At 48.9% G+C, this 19,678-nt stretch overlaps 1 protein-coding gene across 5 annotated transcripts in view; it reads right to left on the bottom strand.

Moving 5' to 3' along the window:
- Positions 1–1,972: 1,972 nt before the first annotated feature.
- CHAT (choline O-acetyltransferase) overlaps positions 1,973–19,678 on the bottom strand; it is a 57,591-nt gene continuing 39,885 nt past the window's right edge. For 4 of the 5 annotated variants that reach the window (XM_030940948.1, XM_030940946.1, XM_030940949.1 and 1 more), the window contains 7 exons: positions 18,831–18,931; positions 17,822–17,950; positions 15,422–15,544; positions 12,214–12,355; positions 12,011–12,073; positions 4,304–4,441; positions 1,973–2,298 (listed from right to left, as the gene is read on the bottom strand). In XM_030940948.1, the coding sequence (XP_030796808.1) occupies positions 2,029–2,298; positions 4,304–4,441; positions 12,011–12,073; positions 12,214–12,355; positions 15,422–15,544; positions 17,822–17,950; positions 18,831–18,931 (966 nt within the window). In that variant the 3' untranslated portion in view covers positions 1,973–2,028. The remainder of the gene's footprint in view (positions 2,299–4,303; positions 4,442–12,010; positions 12,074–12,213; positions 12,356–15,421; positions 15,545–17,821; positions 17,951–18,830; positions 18,932–19,678) is intronic. The other variant, XM_030940950.1, reaches the window with a different exon arrangement.

Here is a 19,678-nt window from a genome sequence, read left to right on the forward strand (position 1 = left end):
CTCATAGTCTTGCAAGTGGGGACATTCTTGTTCTCATTTTACAGTGGAGGGAATTGAGTCTTTGGGCATGCGTGTCATTTGACCAAGGTTGGTGGGGCTGCCTGGCCCCATAGCTGGAGCTCTCTGTCTGCCCAGAGATCCATGGAGGGAAAGGAACCAGAGGAGAACTCAGATCTGCACTGTGGTCATTTGGTAAGAACAGACAAGTAGCTTTGGGCCAACTTACAGCAAGTGGGCTGCCTTTCCCCAGAAAACCCCAGGACCCTTGTGCTACGACTTCCTAAGCAGAGCAGGAAGGTGGCTGTGGGAGGGAAGGAGCATAAATCTACAGGCCAATGACTTAAGTTTGTATGTTCAAAGGGCGGTGCCCAAATCTCTCACAACATGTAATAGAGATCCTCCATCTAAAACCAGGGGTTCAAGGGACTCACTTCTTGAGGCTGCTTGTGTTTTCAAAGAGCTGAGCAAAGGTCAAATGCCCACCCCACCTCTGCTGGCCTGTGACAGTCCAGGTCGAAGCATGGAGAGCCTTCACAGTGGCCCAAAGAAGGGAAACCTACAGGATTCCTGGGCTAGAGCAGTGCTCAGCAGGAAGCAGCAGGATTGGAGGGAGTGCAGCAGAACACACAGGCTCTGTGCTGCAGATTTCTTTGGTTGCTTTCTCACTCCCTTCCCCTGCCCTTTAGACTTCCCATAAAAATGTGCTCCAATGGGAAGTGCCTCTTGCATCCCTTCTATGATCACAGTCTCTCGAGACATCTTAACTCTGCCTCGGCTGACCTGTCTATCCTGCCCATGATGGAGCTGGAACTGGGGGTGGAGCTGGAGCTGGAGCTGGAGCTGGGGCTGGGTTTGATTCTGGATGAGGCTGTGCCCTCCTAACAGCCCTGCTCCCTGCCAGCTGTCCCCTCAGTCCCTGAGGCCAGAAGAGAGCCCTGCTCTAGGCTCTACCACATGGGTTTTTGTCAGAGTCCCTGGATAGCCTGCTCCAAACAAAGGAGCCCAGCTGCCTAAGGATCCTGCTTGAATCACTAATATTTTCTGAAATTAATGTCAGGGTGGTTTTCTTAAGAATCTCTGTCCTAAAACAGATAACAGAAAAACCCAAAGTAACCATCTCTCTTCTCCACCTACTGGAGCATGTAGGAGGGGAGGAGAGGGGAAAGGATGCAGAAAAAATGCAAATGGCAGGACCCCAGAAAGGGGCCAGGTCCTTTGCAAACCACCGGCACCAGGCGCCATCTGCTTGGGGCTGTGCAGTTTACTTTTCTTGGACTGGCCCTGATGCCGTCTGCTAAGCAGAGAGTGGCAGCAACTCCAGGGCAGTCACAGGTACATTTTTTTTCCTTTCACAATAGCTGGACACAATTTTCTGACTCAACAGAAGGCTGCCCCTGGGCACGAAAGCAGAAATGTGTTTGTGGGCCCAAGTCACTATATTTTAAATGGACTTGGGCTCTGTGATGTGTGTAGGAGGAGCGGGTGCTTACAGGACTGTACGGCTCAGTGGAGGCACTGGGAATGCCACGATTGGAATGCTCTGAATCTCAAAACACAGCCTCCTCTCCCCACAAAAAGAAAAAAGGTAATGACCTGGAGTTAGCCTCTTCCTTCCTAACCCATTTAGGTACATTGCATGTAATAAGGTGACTCATCCTTTCATTGGGCAGAAGTATCGCCTGGACACACTAGGTCCTGCTGGAGAAGGAGACATGAACACTAAGCTTCCAAGGACCACAGGAGTCCTCATTGTGGCTCACCAGTGCATCCAGGCTGCCTCCGAGCCAGGCTGGTCCTGTTTCCCAGTGCACAGGCCCAAAGGCACCTTGAAAATGATGATTCCCATGCATAAAGAGGGGACCCTTTTCTCCTAACACTCCAACTCTGTGTGATGTCTCTGTGTGATCTGTGGGTTGGACCCTGAGGACAGGGAGCTGTGGTAAGCTGGGGTAAGGGATGGGAGCAGGGATCGGCAGGGTCTGGCTGCTCTAGAGGCTGAGTTTGGGAGGTGAAACCTAGTGGCAGCAGTCAAGGTTGGTGTTCCTGACTGGGCCTCATGGCTTTTTCCTTTGTTGCCAATGGCTTGCTCTTGGCAGGCGGCGGCAGACTGCAGAGGTCTCTTATGTCAATGAGACTTTCTTCCACAGCTTTTGCAAACTTGCTAGAAGAAGTCTCTTTGCAGCTGTGAAAGCTGGAGATGCAGAAAAGGATGGTCTCTGGCTGGGGGTTGTAGCAGGCACCATACCCATTTGGGACCACAGGACCATAGCAGCAGAACATCTCCATGGTTGTGGGCACCTGGAGGAGAGGACAGGTCAGGAGCTGCTTGTTCTGGAATGCAGCCTGCCAGCGTCAACTGGGCTTGGCTTCTCTGACTGTTTTCCACCTGGGGGTTTGACTGAATTAACCAAATCAAGTGATTGCTTCAGCATGGATGGACACAGCCAGAGTCATAAAAACAGACCCATCTAACTGCGTGATATCAGAGGACGAGGGGCCCCAAGCCCACTCCCTGGTGTGCAATCTGCTCTACTTGTGGAGTTGGAAGCTCCCATCGTGACCTGGTGCTGGGTCTTGGGCTGAGTCTCCCCTTCACCTGGGGGCCATTTGAGGCATGGAGGCAATCAGGTAATTTACTAAATGGTCCCCTGGTGGCACCCCACAGTTAGATGCTTTCCGGAGGGAGGAATTTATGAACTGGAGGAAATCTAGCCCATCCTCTCTGTCGATTTTCCCCAGATCCTTAATTACTGTCAGTATTGCTTGGCTGCTCTGATTTCTCCCTGCAGGCCTGGCCATGCCCAATTACCCAGCATTGGGTGTTTCAAAGATTGCCATCAACTGGAGTTTTACTTATGCACCTAGTGTGTTTTGAATTCAGAGTGCCAAGATTTTATAATCCAGATCACAAACCAAGAAAGTATGTTTCTGAAAGCATTCAAGCCATAAATGCTACTTTCCAGTTGGAAAACAACAAAACCCCCACACCCCAGATTAATTTTATTAGCTGGTCCTTTGGAAAAAAGTAGAAAGGATTCTTGGGCAGGTGCAGGGCCTGGTTTGTTTTAAACCTACAGGTTTCTGGTGTTGTGTGCTCAGGCCTTCGGAAGTGACACTGGCTGTTTTAATGGGGCAGAACAAACCATTAGTCTTGCTAATAGAGTCACCGCATTGTCAGATAAATTTGCCGTGCAATAGCCGAAGGCCATAAAGCCATTCCAAAGCACTTTTTGCCCATGGATGATTTCCTGAGAAATTTATGGTACTGTGTTCTGTCCTCGTTTATTCACGTCTGCATGCTTACTGCCATAATGACAACATCCAATTACTGAGTGGGCTTCTGTCCTCAAACACAGCTCATCAACCCCAGTACTGCCCACGTCCAGCTTTTCACAGATGAGGTGGCATTTTAGTAAATTGATGGCTGTGGGGCATTTCCCCTCCTAAACCACGACCTCTATCTAATGGATTGCATTCTGTCTTTGTGGCAGTGGCCCTCACACAGGACACGGTGCTGCACTGGTTAGATGTTGGGCTGGCCACGAATGTTTTGCTGTTGGTCGCGTGGCCCTTTACAATAATATCTGTGACCTATTTAGAGGGCCCTGTCCATGCCAGGCCCTGGACTGGGCTTTCTCCCTACATCATTGAATCTGGCCGAGCCAAGACTTCACTCCAGATCTGCTGGGTGTCAGAGCCCATGGAAACCGCAGTAATAGATTGAAAGGTAGTAAGATGTAACGGTTAGGGCACCAGAATGGGTGTGTTCCTGTACTGTCTCCACCTCGGCTGAGTAGGGTCTGCTGATTACTCCCGTTTAGGAGATGGGAAACCTTCTTCTTTTTTTCTGTTTTTTGAGACAGGGTCTCACTCTGTCACCTGGGCTGGAATGCAGTGGTGCAATCAAGGCTCACTGTAACCTCCACCTCCCCAGCTCAAGCAATCCTCTTATTTCAGCCTCTTTAGTAGCTGGGACTTCAGGCACACACCACCATGCCCAGCTAATTTTTTAAAATAGGGAGATGAGGTCTCTCCATTTTGCCCAGGCTGGTCTCAAACTCCTGGGCTCGAGCAATCCTCCTGCCTCAGCCTCCCAAGGTGTTGGGATTATAGTTGTAAGCCACCAAGCCTAGTGAGTAAACCATCTTCTAATGAACATTCAGATCATTTTGCTGATGATCACATAGTTCAGAAAAAGCAGAGGCAGGATTTGCCTGACTCCAGCTAGTGGGCTTGTTGTCACTGTTCTTTAGAAAGCTTACTGACTACACTACTCTTGGGCAATGGCTGCACAGGGCTATACCTGGCTGGTGGAGAGGACAAACCGGTTGCTCATCAGGTAGGTTTCATCCATGAACATCTCGGGCATCTCCTTGCACATGGCTCGGGCCAGCTCCCGTAGCGCCAGCAGGTGGTTGTCAATGGCCATCCCTGTTATGGCCTGGGTAGTTGGGGGCAAAGAATAGGAGATGAGAAGTGGGCCCCCTGCAACTCCTTGTTCCCTCCTCTCTAGTCCACAGGACTACTGGTGACTCCAGCAGCCACGGCTCATGCTTATCCGGTGCCTGCTGCCAACAATGTGTATGAGTGGCTGCTCAGGACTGACCGCTATACCATGCGGCCTCTGCTCCCGGGCCCTTGCACATTTCCACATGCACTGAGTGAGTCCAGAGCAGGTTGGGTTCTAGCTTGAGATATCTGAGCTAAAGGTTAGTGAGTCTGAGCATCCCCTACACACCTACACCCGGCTGGTTCTCTTAAGTGGAAAGAATGGGGCTGGCCTGTCCATCTCAACTACCAACTACTTGGGCAGGGGAGAGAGTTTGGGAAGAAGGCTGTGTGCAGGGCTTGGGGACTGCTGGATCCTGTGCAAGCGTTGTGAAGGCATCCCAGGCTGTCCTGAACAGACTCTCACCACAACCAGCACTGTCTCCTCCAGTAGGAGCCCAGGGAACAAGAGATGGAGGATAGAGGTTGTGAGATCTGTTCCTGAATCTTGGCTGCTATTTCATGGCTCAGGATCAATTCATTTAAACTGGATCAATAATCTAAGAAATCGTTTTGAGACAGGAACTAGATCCCTTAGCAGGCTCAGCTGACATTTTCAAGGGGAAAGAGGCAGTTGAATGATAAAAGTTCTTTTTCTTTTTATCACAATATATTTAAACTTTCATCAAAGGATAGAAATACAGAGAAAGCTCCAGGATGTCAATGTAGGAGGGGTTCATGGAGTGTGGGGTGTCTGGAAGTGGGGCTGGGTACTCATTCTATGGCTCCCCCACTTGAGGCTGGGTATGTAGTATGTACACTGGTTTTTTTGGACTACATGTTTATTTGGAGCAATTCTAGGGGCTGATGGAGACTCAGGGGACCACCCTCACCCATAACAATCACTTTTGGGTCAACATCAGGGTAACTCTTGGGGTTTCACAGTTCTGCAGGATGGCCACTTATCTGTCAAAGCCCTGCACAGGAAGAAACTTCCCATTCACAATGAACTTGGTATAGGTTTACAAGGCACGTTTAGGGATTTGACAGCTGTTCTCTTTCGGTTGCGAATGAATGCATAAAGATGACAGGCTCTGTTCTCTCTGAACGCACCTAATTAGAGGCTGAAAAGACAAACATTACACAACCACAGCTTACTTTAGATGTGCCCTGTTAGAACAGAAGGAAAGAATGGTGGGCCTATCTGTGAAGGAGACTACTCTTTTAATTTCTCTGGTTTCCTCTATTTAATTCCTGATTTGTGTTGGTTCATAGAAGCAGCTGCCCTGTGAACAGTCAACTCTCCCTCTTTTCACCACCTTGGAATAACTGTAGCAAGAGAGACTGAGTTCACAGGTTTTTTGGCTCAGAGCCATGAGTAATAATGAGTAAAATGACTTATAATTCAGTATTTCATTCATTCATTTAGGGAATCTTAATTGAGTGCCTACTATATGCCTAGTGCCGCAGGTCCTGGAGCCACAACAGAGAACGAGACAGTTGTAGACTTAGTCCTTGTGGAACTTATGGTGTAGTGGGGGGCAGATTTCATCAACCATGCAAAAAAACATGATCATAAACTCAAGTGTGAGGAAGGAAAACTACAGAACAGTGGGAGAGTAAGTGATGGGGGCTCTGGACCACCTTGCCATTGGAACTTCCTTTCTCCATGACCACTGGCAAATATGCTTACCAGTTATTAGGTTTCCTTGCTTCTTTTCCCCTTTCCTTACCCTCCATGTCCAACCACACACCAGATTCACCTTGTAAGCGTCTTTGTATCTCTCCTTTCCCCAAACCCATCTCTTTGATTTGGTTGTTTTCATCAACTTCACATTTTTAACACAACCCTATGGCAATGCTTTGGAGGGTGTTTTCCTAGACATTTTAATAAATTTAAAGTTGTTATTGTCATATATTTATATCGTTTAGAAATCCAAATAAGCCAAAAGCCAAGGTCATTTTGCCAGCACGGATTCCTACCCCAAGGAGGCAATTCCTTACAGTCTTTTAGCTATTTCTTTTGGGTATATACTTTCTTTCCTCCAAATATATGCTTAGGTTACCACTACTGAATTTCTCAGTTTTACCTATAATCTTCTTGTTATAGACAGTGACTCTCGCTCTGTGGCCTAGGCTGGAGTGTAGTGGTGCGATCTCAGCTCACTGCAACCTCCGCCTCCCAGGTTCATGCCATTCTCCTGCCTCAGCCTCTGGAGTAGCTGGGACTACAGGTGCCCACCACCACGCTTGGCTAATTTTTTTGTACTTTTAGTAGAGACGGGGTTTCACTGTGTTAGCCAGGATGGTTTCGATCTCCTGACCTCGTGATCCACCTGCCTCGGACTCCCAAAGTGCTGGGATTACAGGCGTGAGCCACTGCACCTGGCCAATTTCAGCTCTTTTATGACCCTGCTCCCCCAGCACACTTCTACTCTCCCATCTTCCCAATAAGATTACATTTTAACTCTTAGTAGTTAGATCAAGATACAGCATAATCATGTATACAGAACAATATACATAAATATAATTAAGCAAGTATTCACAGCTGGGTCATGTAGTGTACTATGATTAGATTTCCTTTCTTACTGAATTTTTTGTTTCCCCTAGAATTGACAATGTATAAATTGTTTTTTTACTTCCTTTGCTTTCCATGTATCTATTTCTTTTATTTATTTGTTTATTTATTTTTGAGATGGAGTTTTGCTCTTTCGCCCAGGCTGGAGTGAAGTGGCGTGATCTCGGCTCACTGCAACTTCCACCCCCTGGGTTCAAGTGATTCTCCTGCCTCAGCCTCCTGAGTAGCTGGGATTACAGGTATGTGCCACCACACCCAGCTATTTTTTGTATTTTTAGTAGAGATGGGGTTTCGCCATGTTGGCCAGGCTGGTCTTGAACTCCTGACCTCAGGTGATCCACCTGCCTCGGCCTCCCAAGGTGTTAGGATTACAGGCGTGAGCCACCACACCAGGCCCCATGTATCTATTTCTAATTGATTCCTAAATGTGCAGCAAGAATTTCATTCATCCTTTCACTTCTTGCTTCTTTATGGACTGATTGCTCTCTAGGTCTACTCAACAACTGTTGATTTGTGATCTCCTTTTACCATCATCCTGGGGACATCCCTCTATCTTTTTCTTGTGTTAAATCTTCTGATTTTTTTGAGCCTATGATTTCCTCTTTTATGTTTTATTTTCTCACTTTAGAAGTCTACATTCTCCAGTAGCTTTATGAGAAATGGTGCTTAATAAGTAAAATGTTTGAGACTTTCTCTGTCTAAAAATGTCTTTGATCTATCTTCAAATTTAATGATAGTTTAGCTGGGTATGAAATGTGTGTTGAAGGTCACTTTCTCTCAGAATTTGAAGACACTGCTCTTTTATCTTCCACATTCCAACGATGCTGTTCAGAAATTAATTACATCTTTTTTATGGATCTTTGTATTTGATTTTTTTTGTCCTCTGATAGATTTTAGAATCTTCATGTTTAGTGTTGTGAAATTTCCTTTGCTATGAGTATTTTCCATCTATTAAGCAAGGTATTTGATGAACTCTCTAAATATTCTAAATATGGACACTCATGTTCTTCAGTTCTGGGGAAATTTCTTAAATTATTTTGTTGAGGACCCCCTCCATCATTTTCTCTTTCTGAACAACAATTATTTGGAATATTGTTCTCCTGGACTAAGCCTCTTTTCTCTCTTGTATTTCATCTCTTTATTGTGTTGATATTTTGGGGATATTGTCTCAGATTATCTTCTAATTCTTCCACTGAATTTTTTTCTACCATATTTTCCCCCAGAGTTATTTTTATTTCCTGAAAAATGCTTTTAGTTTCCTATCACATATAGATGAAGTAACTCCTTTTACTTTTCAAAGAATCTCAATGATCACTTTTAAACTGTTCAGTTTTTTCTTGTACTTTTTTCATTTCAAGTTTTTCTTTGTTTGTTGTTTTTTGAGAAGGGGTCTTTCTCTGTCGCCCAGACTGGAGTGCAGTGGTGCAATCTCAGCTCACTGCAACCTCCTACTCCTGGATTCAAGCATTTCTCCTGCCTCAGCCTCCCTAGTAGCTGGGATTACAGGCATGTGCCACCACACCGGGATAATTTTGTTGGTGGTGGTGGTGGTTTTTTTTTTTTTTTTTTTTTTTGAGATGGAGTTTCGCTCTTGTTGCCCAGGCTGAAGTACAATGATGCAATAATCTTGGCTCAGCGCAACCTCCACCTCCCAGGTTCAAGCTATTCTCCTGCCTAAGCTTTCCTGAGTAGCTGGGATTACAGGCATGCACAACCATGCCTGGCTAATTTTTCATATTTTTAGTAGAGACAGGTTTCTCCATGTTGATCAGGCTGGACTCAAACTCCCGGCCTCAGGTGATCCGCCTGCCTCGGCCTCCCAAAGTGCTGGGATTACAGGTGTGAGCCACCGCACCCGGCCTTTTTTGTATTTTTAGTAGAGACAGGGTTTTGCCATTTTGGCCTGGCTAGTCTCGAACTCCTGACCTCAGGTGATCTGCCCGCCTTGGCCTCCTAAATTGCTGGGATTACAGGCATGAACCACTGTGCCTGGTCCATTTCAAGTTTTTTTAAAAAGATACTTTTTTTTTTTTTTTTTTCTGAGGCGGAGTCTTGCTCTGTCGCCCAGGCTGGAGTGCAGTGGCTGGATCTCAGCTCACTGCAAGCTCCGCCTCCCGGGTTCACGCCATTCTCCTGCCTCAGCCTCCGGAGTAGCTGGGACTACAGGTGCCCGCCACCTCGCTTGGCTAGTTTTTTGTATTTTTAGTAGAGACAGGGTTTCACCGAGTTAGCCAGGATGGTCTCGATCTCCTGACCTCATGATCCGCCCGTCTCAGCCTCCCAAAGTGCTGGGATTACAGGCTTGAGCCACCGCGCCCGGCCAAGAAGATATTTTTTAATTAGCAAAAATGTTTGTTGGTGTTGGTTTTACTCTTTTATGTCTCCTCAATGTCTGAGGATCCATGGCTATTTGTATTTAAGGATAAAGCACTGAAAATATGATTAGAAGATTTATGTGTGATAATGTATTTGTTAACCTGAGGGCTTCACTGTCCTTACAGTAGCTCTTCTTCAATATTAGAATGGTTCTTAACTAGCAGCTCTGCCTCTTGGCAAACCACTACCTCGTCTGCTGACTAGGCTCTTTCACTGTGGGCCCCAACCATCAGTTTCTGTGAGTGTTCTCTCTTGGCCTGGTCAATTTTACCACAGAGAAATCTTCTAATTTCCTGCTTGGTGAGGGGTGGTTACAGAGCTAGTTCCCAGTGTGTATGGAGCTGAGTGGCTGGAGGGCTTAGTAGTAAGTAAGAAGACTTTAATTAACCAATTAATTTCCATACAGTATTCCCTCCCTCAGCCGTGCCTAGTGTCCTGAAGTCTAGAGTCCTTCTGCTTCAGTCTCTCCAGAGAATGACCTTCTAGCCCACCACTGGGGAGAGGGGCTAGTAGCCTGGCTGCCTGGGGTGGTAGAGAGGAACTGAGGGTCTAACTGCTTTTTATATAGATCATCGACTGCTATGGTTTGGATGTCTGGGTCCTGTCCAAACTTCATGTGTTAAAGCTTAATGGTATGATAGGATTAGGAGGTGGGACCTTCAGGAGGTGATTAGGTCATGAACCGGTTTAAGGCCCTCATACAAGAGGCTGCACACAGTGTTCAGCCCTTGGCCTTTCCACCTTCCACTATGTGAGGACACAGTGCTTGACCACTCAGGAGAATGCAGCAACATGGCGCCATCTTGGAAGCACAGGGCAGGCTTTGCCAGACACTAAACCTTCTGGCACCTTGATCTTGGACGTCCAGCTTCCACAACAATAAAAAATAATTATCTGTTCTTCATAAATTACCCAGTCTCCCAAGCTTCTCTCACTGATTGCTGAGTCAGTCGCCATGTGTTCCACTTTCCAGCTCTAAAACATTGCTGCCACTCCTTTCCAGTTCTCTTTGCCCTGGTGTATTTATGGCTTTCAAAAATCCCTTGCTGTTGTTTTTGGAGGGTTTCTGAGAGAGTGACAGTAACCCTGTGTGCAGTCCACCATGCAGGAGGAGTTTCTTCCACCAAGAGGAGGAGTTTACATCTTCCCCTTCACCCTGCCCCTGGTCCTACTCCAGTCCAAACACCAGCTCTCCCTCCATATTAGAAAGGTTCTTAACCAGCAGCTCTGCCTCTCAGCAAACATTCCCATCCCCAATTCCAACCAGTCCTTCTTCCACCCAGTCACCATAACACACTTTGTAACAGGGAAATCCAACATCTCCCCTGCTCCACTGTCCTTTGCAAGCTGTGCTCTGCTTTTCCTCGAATGGGTCTTATTCTCTTAAGGCTTTCAGCCTTTGCACATGGTGCCCTTCTTGAGCCATCTTTCCCTTCTGTGTCTGCCTGACAAGCCTCTCTTCATCCTTTGTGGCTCACATGAAGCACCACTTCCCCTGGGAATTCTTCCTGGCTTTCCCAAGCAGAGGAAACAGTTGGCTCTTCCATGTCCCCTGCTACTTTCTGAGGGCTCTTTTCACATGGGATTGGTACTCACATTGAAGGGCCTCTTCTCCCAACTACACGGTAACCTCCCTAAGGACAGGGCTTATGGACTTCATATTTTGTTTCCTAGCACCCAGCACCTTGCCTGGCATAAAGCATGAAGACCAAAAAAAAAAAAAAAAAAAAAAAAAAAAAAAATACATGAGTGGGTGCTACATTTTCCCCAAATAGAACAAACACTTAACTATTTAGATGAATTAGGGATCTAGCAACTGAATTAGAGAGAAGTCTACATTGGCTGGTTCTAAAATTCAGAAATGCATTGTTTTTGTTTTCAAGTATCTAGAGTGAAATTTGTTCAGCTCCTTCTCATAGATTATATGATCCTTCAAGGACTGTATTAGAATGACTTGCAATGAAGGTATTAATGAGTAGTCCAAGTCGCTGCTTATTCTCTATTTTGCTATTGCAAACAAAAGCTTTGCAGTAACGGAAAATAAATTATTTCTCTAAACTAGGGAAACATTTCCCTTGCAAGTTTGATTTCCCTATTAATTTTCAGCAAAGACTTTTTATTCGCAGGTAGTATAAATGAATATACAGAGAATAAGGGGCAAAAGCAGCCCTAGGTGGGAACAGATACTGCCTTGCCTGTGATTGGGGAAGGTATGTGACCCCCACCGCCTGCCAGGCTTGAGCCCCTTCCCCTCACAGTTGACTCCTCTTGTATAAACTGCAAGATGCTATACATATTAGGTGCTATTATTATCATTATGGTTGTTTCAAAGGGTTTGAAAAGTGGTAACTCATTGTATTCTTGTAAAATCCATGTCAAAAGCAGGAATGCTATGTTACTTAGGTTCTAAAACGAAGAAATAAGAGACTGGGTGGTGAAGTGGCCTTGCCAAGTCCCTGAGTAACAGGTGGCTGGGCCCTCACACAGGGTCTCATGCCATGGTGCCCATTCTGGCAGGCCCAGGCACAGCTCAAGTGCAGTGTTGTGAGGTGGTGCGACGTCACTCACCATGACTGTGTATGCAGTCTGGGCACGGATGGCATCCTTCAGGAGCAGAAGCTTCTCAGAAGCCTGTTAACAGAACACAGAGGCAGCGTGGGGTTTAAAAGGCTGCTCGGAGCCAAAGCGTCTGGTGGTCAGAGGGCTGAGCCCAGGGCAACCCACAGCGGCCTCACTGGTTTCCTGTGGCCATGGGATGGGGCAGGACTTACCAGCACAGCAGCCTTGTGGTCAGTCATGGCTCTCACAAAAGCCAGTGCCTCTGGAGTGGCTGATCTGATGTTGTCCACGCGTCCCTCCTGGAATCGGCGGATGGACGCACTCTCGTAGGTGGGCACCAGTCTTCGGTGGAGCCTGCGTGGGATGAAGGATGAATGGCACGTGGTAATTTATTCTTGGGAAATCATGAACTCGGAAAGAAAAACCGCCTCAGCAAGCTTTATTTTCACAGCCCTGACTTGACTTGGCAGAATATTTCATTTTAATATTATTAGAATTCTAGAGGGAATTCCCAAAGACGACGCTGGGGAGTCTTCCACATGGAGAGCCACATTTGCTTGTATACACCCGGGGATGCTGCACTGACATAAAATAAAGAAGTGATGGGTAGCGCTTCAAAAATAATTCTCCACCTGGTGGAAAACCTAGAGTTTACTGTGAGACCTGAGTGTCTGAGGAATAGCACAGAATGGAATAATTGTGTAGTTAATCTTTCCCACCCATGAGGGAATCCTGTTTTATTTAAACTGATTCAAGCATGACCTCTGGAGGGAGGTGGGGAGGGGCCTTAGTGCTGGTGAGCATAAACGGCTGTCCAGGCCTTCCAGGGGCGGCTGGGCTTCTGACAGACCCATGGGCACCATGGCTGTGCCTCATCTCCCTGATGACTATGACCCAAGCAGCAGTGGCCACTTCCCCACCAGCCAGGGGACCCCTCTTTCCTTATGCATGGGAACTGGGCCAGTGTCCCTGGGCTTGCACCCCTGGCAGGGCACACTTCCTTTCTCACCACTCAGTAAGGTCTTTGGTGTTGGGAGTTGGGGAGGAAAAAAGACACAGAGCTTGGAGAGAAGCAGTGACATTCCAGTGTCACCCAGCAAGTCATGGCCCCACATCTCAGCCCTCTCAGGACATGTCTCTCCCTCCCTGGCTGGGCTCCTTGAGGTTTGGGAAGGCCGTGTCCAGTTCTGCAGGGTGTGTGATACTGTCTTGTTTGGTGAGCAAGGGAATGACCTTCCTGTACACTCTGACATATTTCCCCAAGACTCTGGCAAGGAGCTCCTGTCCTGGTCCCTGGAGGCAAAAGCCATCACTGGCCAGTCATTGACCAACCCCAATTCAGGCAGCTTCTGAGTTTCTGCTGAATCTAGGGGCAGATAAAAACAATTGTGATTATTACAGCTTAGAGCCTGAAGAACACTGCTCATGGGAAGCAGATCCTCTTTGGGCATTCGATGAACCCAGGAGCCTCTGGCTATGTCCATTCCCGGCCTCATCCAGTGATAGCACAGCCAACAGGCAGGTGGAGGAGGGGTGCACTGTGCAGGCTGCACTGGCCCCCTCAGCTCTGGATCTGAAACTTGGAAGTGCTCACAGTAGAGAGGTCCTGAGCAGCTGGTCTTGGTGGCATCCCCAGTCGAGGCTCTGGCAGGATGCTGACCTTATGGCCTGTCTCGGCCCCATGCCCTCTGAGTATCAGAAGGCACTGACCACCATTCCAAATGCCAGGTAGGTCCTGCAGCATCTCAGTGCTGGTGAGGTTTCTACCTCTTCAAGTCTCAGCGGCAAGCCCAGTCCTCATATGGGATGACATTGGCCTTCCCCAAGGTGTCCAGACAGGACAGACACCCAAAGCAACTGCACTCACTTCCTTGAGAATTACAGCCCCGCAGGGGGACACTGGGCTGCTATGTCCACACGGGTGCTGCCTGCTTGTTAGTGAGAATGCCTTGCCCTAGCTTTACTTGCAGGGTCACTTTATGCCTTTCATGGAAGTTGCAAACTGAAAGCAGGTTTGAGGGCAGAGCTTTACCGTTCATAGCAGGCATTGATGAGCCGCTGCTTCTGGAGCCCTGGAACTGTCAGGAAGTGGCCCCATCTCCAGGAAGATCTATTTCGAATTTTGGTTTCTTTGCCTCCTGTAAGGCTAATTCACCTCTCTCCCTGCCTTCACTCCTAATTTCCCTACTCTTCACCCCTTCACTGACACACAGCTACCTGGGTCACCAGGTCTAAATCCCAGACCTGGCCGAACCACTCCTGGCCAAACCTCCCATCTGTGATTCAGTCTCTGGCACCTACTCTGTGCCAGGTATGGTGTGGGTGCGAGGGACTCAGAGGCATGCGAGGTGCCCAAAGTGTCAGGGTTGCGGGGACAGTCTAGAAAACAAAGCCAGCAAATCTGCAAACAAGATAATTCACATGAGTAACAATTGCCTGAAAGAAAAAGAAAATTCAATGTGGTATGATAGAGAATGGGTGGCAAGGGGGCCAGAGGGGGCTGCATTAGATAAGGGGGTGGGGAAAGGCTTCGAGGGATGGACCCTGGGCTGGAAAGGGCTGGTGCGTGTAGAGGGTGGTGACCCTGAGCCCACACGCACACCTTCCGTGGGTGGCAGAGGTACAGCCAGGGCAAAGGTCAGGAGGCAGGAGAGAGCTGGGGGTGTGGGAGGGCCTCAGGTGAGGCCAGTCCACAGGGGGCACTTCTAAGCCAGGCTTTTGTTCTAAGCCTGATGTGAAGGCATTGGGAAGTTTCATGTGGAAAGTAATCGAGTCTAATTTGCATATTTCAAAGTTCACTCTTCATGAAGACAGTATTACCAGGGGTAATGGTGGAAGCAGTGACCTTAGGGAAGTGCTGCTGTTGGCTAAGCATGAGCTGATGGCAGCCTGGGAGGGGCTGATAGCAGTGGATGGAGGTGGAGGGTAGGTGAGAGACATTTGGAGGAGAACGGATATGGCAGTGTGTGGGGATACGAGAAAGGACGGAATCAAGGATGAGTCCAAAATCTTTGTCTTGTTCAGCTGGGGGGCTGCTGGTTCCATTTCCTTAGCAAGACTGGGAAGACTGGGGAGGAGCAGGTTGCAGCAATAGAGCTTGGGTGAGGTGGGGGAAGTTGGGATGGAGGGTAGCCCCTTGACTCCAACCATGGTCTGTATCCCTTCCTGGCTCTTCTCAGCTCTACAGTCCAGCCTTCTGGAGCGCTGTGTCCCTGTGCCATCACCCAGGCAGTTCCCTGATGGCACATCCTTCTCGTTCTGAGGTTAGATTTGTAACTCAGTTCAGTCTGCTCCTCCTTCAGGCAGCCTCGGTCACTCTCCAGTCTTCCAGACTCCCTCCAGGATGCTTCTAGACCCTAGATCCTACAGCACCGTGTTCGTCAGCCCTCCCGGGTACAGACTCACTCCTCCTTCACTCACCTGTAGAAGGCCAGCTGGAGAGCCACCTGGATGAAGGCATCGGGGCTGCATTTCTGCTTCTTAATGAATGTTTTCCCGTAGTTGTCAAACTTATAGACAATGAAGTCAAGGTTCTTTACTATTCTGAGAAAGGAAAAGAAAAGACGTTTTCATTGCATGCAAAACAGTATGCATGCACCATGGGGCTTCCCTGGGCTTCTTGAGCCTGGTCTGTGTCCTAGCATTCTGGAAGGTGAGGACTTAGTCCCTGCCCTCCAGGAATGCACTGAAGTGTCAGAGACATACCTTGACCTATGCTAGTGTCAGAAGACACACCATGCCAGGACTACTATGACCCAAGGTGAGCTCAGCTGAGCAGGGTGTCGACTCTACTCTGGAGAGTGGGTGGGGAGGTGGGCCTGGCTGTGTTAGTGAGGTGGGGACTCACTGTGTCACAGGTGACATGCCCAGGATTTTGTAATTCACTGTCAGAGTAACAGGAACATTTTCCAAGTCTGCACTGAGACTCTTGAGCACTGGCTGGCATCCATATTGAATAAGCTGCTCCTCCCTCAGGAGTCTGGGGTCCGGACTGACTGCCCACTGGAGCAGTGTCTGGCAAGGTCTATGCACCTCCCCACTGGAGAGCGCATAGCCTGAGTGGGCACCCGAGCCCACATGCACAGCTTCTGTCAGGACTCCATGCTCCCTTCCTGCCTCTCCTTGAAGTATTCCTCCTGCTCACAGCAGATCAGCTCTCGGTGGGGCCGGGTGCTGGGAACACAGGGGAACTTGGAGGAGACCCAGTTCCCACGAGTACTCACCCCTTAGACCCACCTGTTGACAGACTCCTGGGACAGACTGAGCTCACTATCACCACGGCCACCTGGAAACCTCTCCCCCAAGCTGTGCCCACTCGGGCCTCACTCCCTTGTATGGCCCCCCCTTGTATGGGCCCCTCAGGACCCCCAGGGAGAAACCTCCTGCTTCCCCATCCATGGGCCTCTCCTGGCTCTCTTCAGCCTCTGGAGGGTGGAGCTGGGGGCTTTGGGGAACGTGGGGTCTGCTCAGTTCTCTGGAAGTGAGTGGACTCCTTCACCCGCTGAGGACTCAGCAGCCCACCAGCTCACTGCCCTGGCCCCTGACTTAGCTCCAGAAAAACCCTGCAAAGCTGAAATGTGAGCACCACTTTATAGAACACCTGAGGCCCCTCCATGCCCACCGAAGCCAGGCGCCCTCTCCGGCAGCTCCCAGTGGAGAGGTCCTTCCCACTCTTCAGCTTCCCAGCCTGGTCACACTCTGTCCTGCTCACATGTGCCCTTCCCACAGCCTCCTTGGGGGCGTCCCCATACCCTCTGCACAGAACTCTCCAGCGGCTCCTTACCATTGGCAGGGCAGGCTCTAGGCCCATAACAGAAGGACAGTGACACTCATCACAGTGCGGCCCAACTGCCTTTTTGTGGCCCAGCTCTGGCCATTCTCTCACTTGCTGGTCTCCAAACCAGCCTTCATCATTATGAACCTTTACAAGCTTGAAGAAGCTGTCTTTCTGCCTCTTCCCCATCTGCTTGCACCGTGAACTCCTATCCATCCTTCAAGGCCCATCTCTGCAAGGCCCTCCCTCACAGTCCTGACAGAGTTCAGCTTCTATATTTTTGTGGGTTCAGGTCAGCATGGCTGTTTCTTCTTTTGGCATTAATCTTACTGTATCACACGTTTTGGCCTGGGATTCTACTTATTCCACTTCAATATGGAGTGCAGGTCCCATGGTACTTAACTTTCTGTGTTCTCAGAGGCTTACCACAGGCCTGGTGCACACTAGAGCTCTGCATATGTTTGATGAATGAATGAGCAAACCAGTGAATGAATGCACTGATGTTTGCTTACTGAATGGGAGAATCAACAGCTACAGTGCAGACATGGTTGCCAGGATGTGGCTGCCACCACTGCTCCCTGCTGCCCCAGGCCTTCCTCCCTGGGTCCCGTTAGGGCCTGAATGGCCCCCTCCCCTTGGGGAAAAAGACTGCCTTGTCAAGTTGCAGTGTAAATTCAAGCAAATTGAAATAGCTTGAATTCAAATGACCTATTCAAACCAGTTGTTTTTTACTCCCCCGAAAGCAGGGGACGATCTCCCGGCCTTGACTCTGCTCAGTCAGGTGAAACCGAAAAAAAAAAAAAAAAAAAATAGCCCTGCGTTTGCATTTTATGGAAATGATGGATATTTCAGCAAGGTTATTTCCCCAGAGTTTTATCTCTCCTTTAGTTTGACTACATTTCCATGAGGGATGGGGAAGAGGTGGAGCCCAATGGGAGGCAGAGGAGCCGGGGTCTTTGGAAACTTCCAGGGAGCCTTGGGAGCTAGTGGGCATGGGCAGGGTGGTCCCTAGGTGACCCCTCGAAGGAGACTTCGGTTGTCCTTACCGTTGAAGGTTTTCTGCCGAGGAGGCTAAGTGGCCTTGAATTTCCGGGGAACATTTCCACCGCAGCCTCCGGGGGGCGGGGAGCTCGCTGACAGAGTCTGCTCGGATCAACTTCCTGCTGCTCTGTGTCCTGCGGGCACAGAGGCAACCTCCTGAGGCTCTGCGGCCAGAGAGCTGTGGGAAGCATCGCTTCTTTGCTCTCTGCAATCCTCTTAGATGTCAGTGTTTGTGGCCACGGAGTTTCAGGGGGTACGAGCTGCCCCTGAACCGCTGTGCAGATGAATAAACTGAGGCCTCCACCAAAATCATTAAGTGGCAGGGCCGGGGTTCCATCCAGTTTCACCTGACTCCAAAACCCATTATTTCTTTTCATTGTTTTCCTATTAGACCAGAAGACTTGGAGAGAAATTTAAGAGCAAGCTGTGTTGTTCTCTTCTACAAGGTTTGTGCCTACTAGGCTTGGTTTAGATTTCAGTGACCCTAGAGTTTTGTGGAAGAAATGGAAGACTTGGATGCAGAGAGAAGATTCTAGGAGAGAATGGGTAAAATTGGGAATGGAGGAAGGAACACCGTGTGTTTAAGGCACAGAGGAGCCCTGCTGGGAAGCTAAGGAGGGACCCAGCCTTGGGATTTGGAAACAGTGAGGCTCAGAGAACTCCCCGTGTGCTGGGGCAGCTGTGGGCCTGGCCCTGACTCAGGATAAGCAATAGGTGTCGATGTAGGCTTCCCCTCTCTCAACGCAGAGGTTCCTGAGAATTCCTTGCCACACTTCTCCCTGACTGCCGTAAATCTGCTGCCTCCTATCCATGGCCCATGAAGCACTTGATGTCTCATTCAAAGCTGGGTTTCAAATTCATTGTGTGTGTGTGTGTGTGTGTGTGTGTGTGTGTGTAGTACACAATTTTTTTCAAATTCATCTTTTGCTAAGACACTTTCCAGACTGACACAGCCCCCAGCCACCACCCACATTTTTTTCGGCCCAGCATGGCATCCCTGGGCTCCAGACTCACATGTGCTTGAGCAGATGCTCAGTGCACTGCACCAGGACGATGCCATCGAATGGGGAGTGTTCACACACCACACCACAGGTGCCGTCTCGGCCCACCACAAACTGCAACAAGAAACAGGGAGTGGGCGACCATGGGAGAGAGTCAGCATTGCAAGGCAGCCCCTGGGCCCCAGGTCAGGCCCCTGGCTTCTCAGGGCTCCTCTCCTCCAGGGACACCAGAGCACATTATTTCCTGAAGAGAACACTGCACATGATTGCAGTGGCCTGAGAATATGAGAATCCAAGACTGCTCTGCACTCACGACCTCTTTCCCATAAAGGCTCTGGGCAGTGAAGGTGGAGCCCCAAGTTCCCTGACTGAGCAGTCCGGGGATTCCTGAGGAGCTCATCCCACATCTGTGCAGCTGCCTTTGGGGGATGGGCAAGGCCCTTCAGCCCTGTTTCCCGTCATAGCTCGCGTCGCAGGCACCATCCTGCAGTGCTTTATGTGACTATTTGTCTGATGGACCCTGTTTGTTTTGACCACCATTGATTTTGTTCCCAGCATCTACACCAGTGTCCACCCCATCGTATGTGGTCAATAATTGTGTGGAATGAGTGACAATGAAAAATAACAGTCTGTTTTGGATGGTAAGCAGATTCCTAGGGAGAAATAAAATATCCCTTGACAGTAGTGAAGGAAGGATGAGGAAGTAAAGAAGGTGCGAAGAAAGGATGAAGAAGTGAAGGAAAGATGAAGTGAAGGAAAGAGATACGGAAGATGCTCCACGAGTTGCCGCCTGGGCTTCGAGTCAGAGACCCACATGAAGTTTTGCAGCCATGAGAGCCTAAACGAGACACTTCAACTCTC

Source organism: Rhinopithecus roxellana, chromosome 11, assembly GCF_007565055.1.
Source record: "Rhinopithecus roxellana isolate Shanxi Qingling chromosome 11, ASM756505v1, whole genome shotgun sequence".
NCBI classification, from domain to species: domain Eukaryota; kingdom Metazoa; phylum Chordata; class Mammalia; order Primates; family Cercopithecidae; genus Rhinopithecus; species Rhinopithecus roxellana.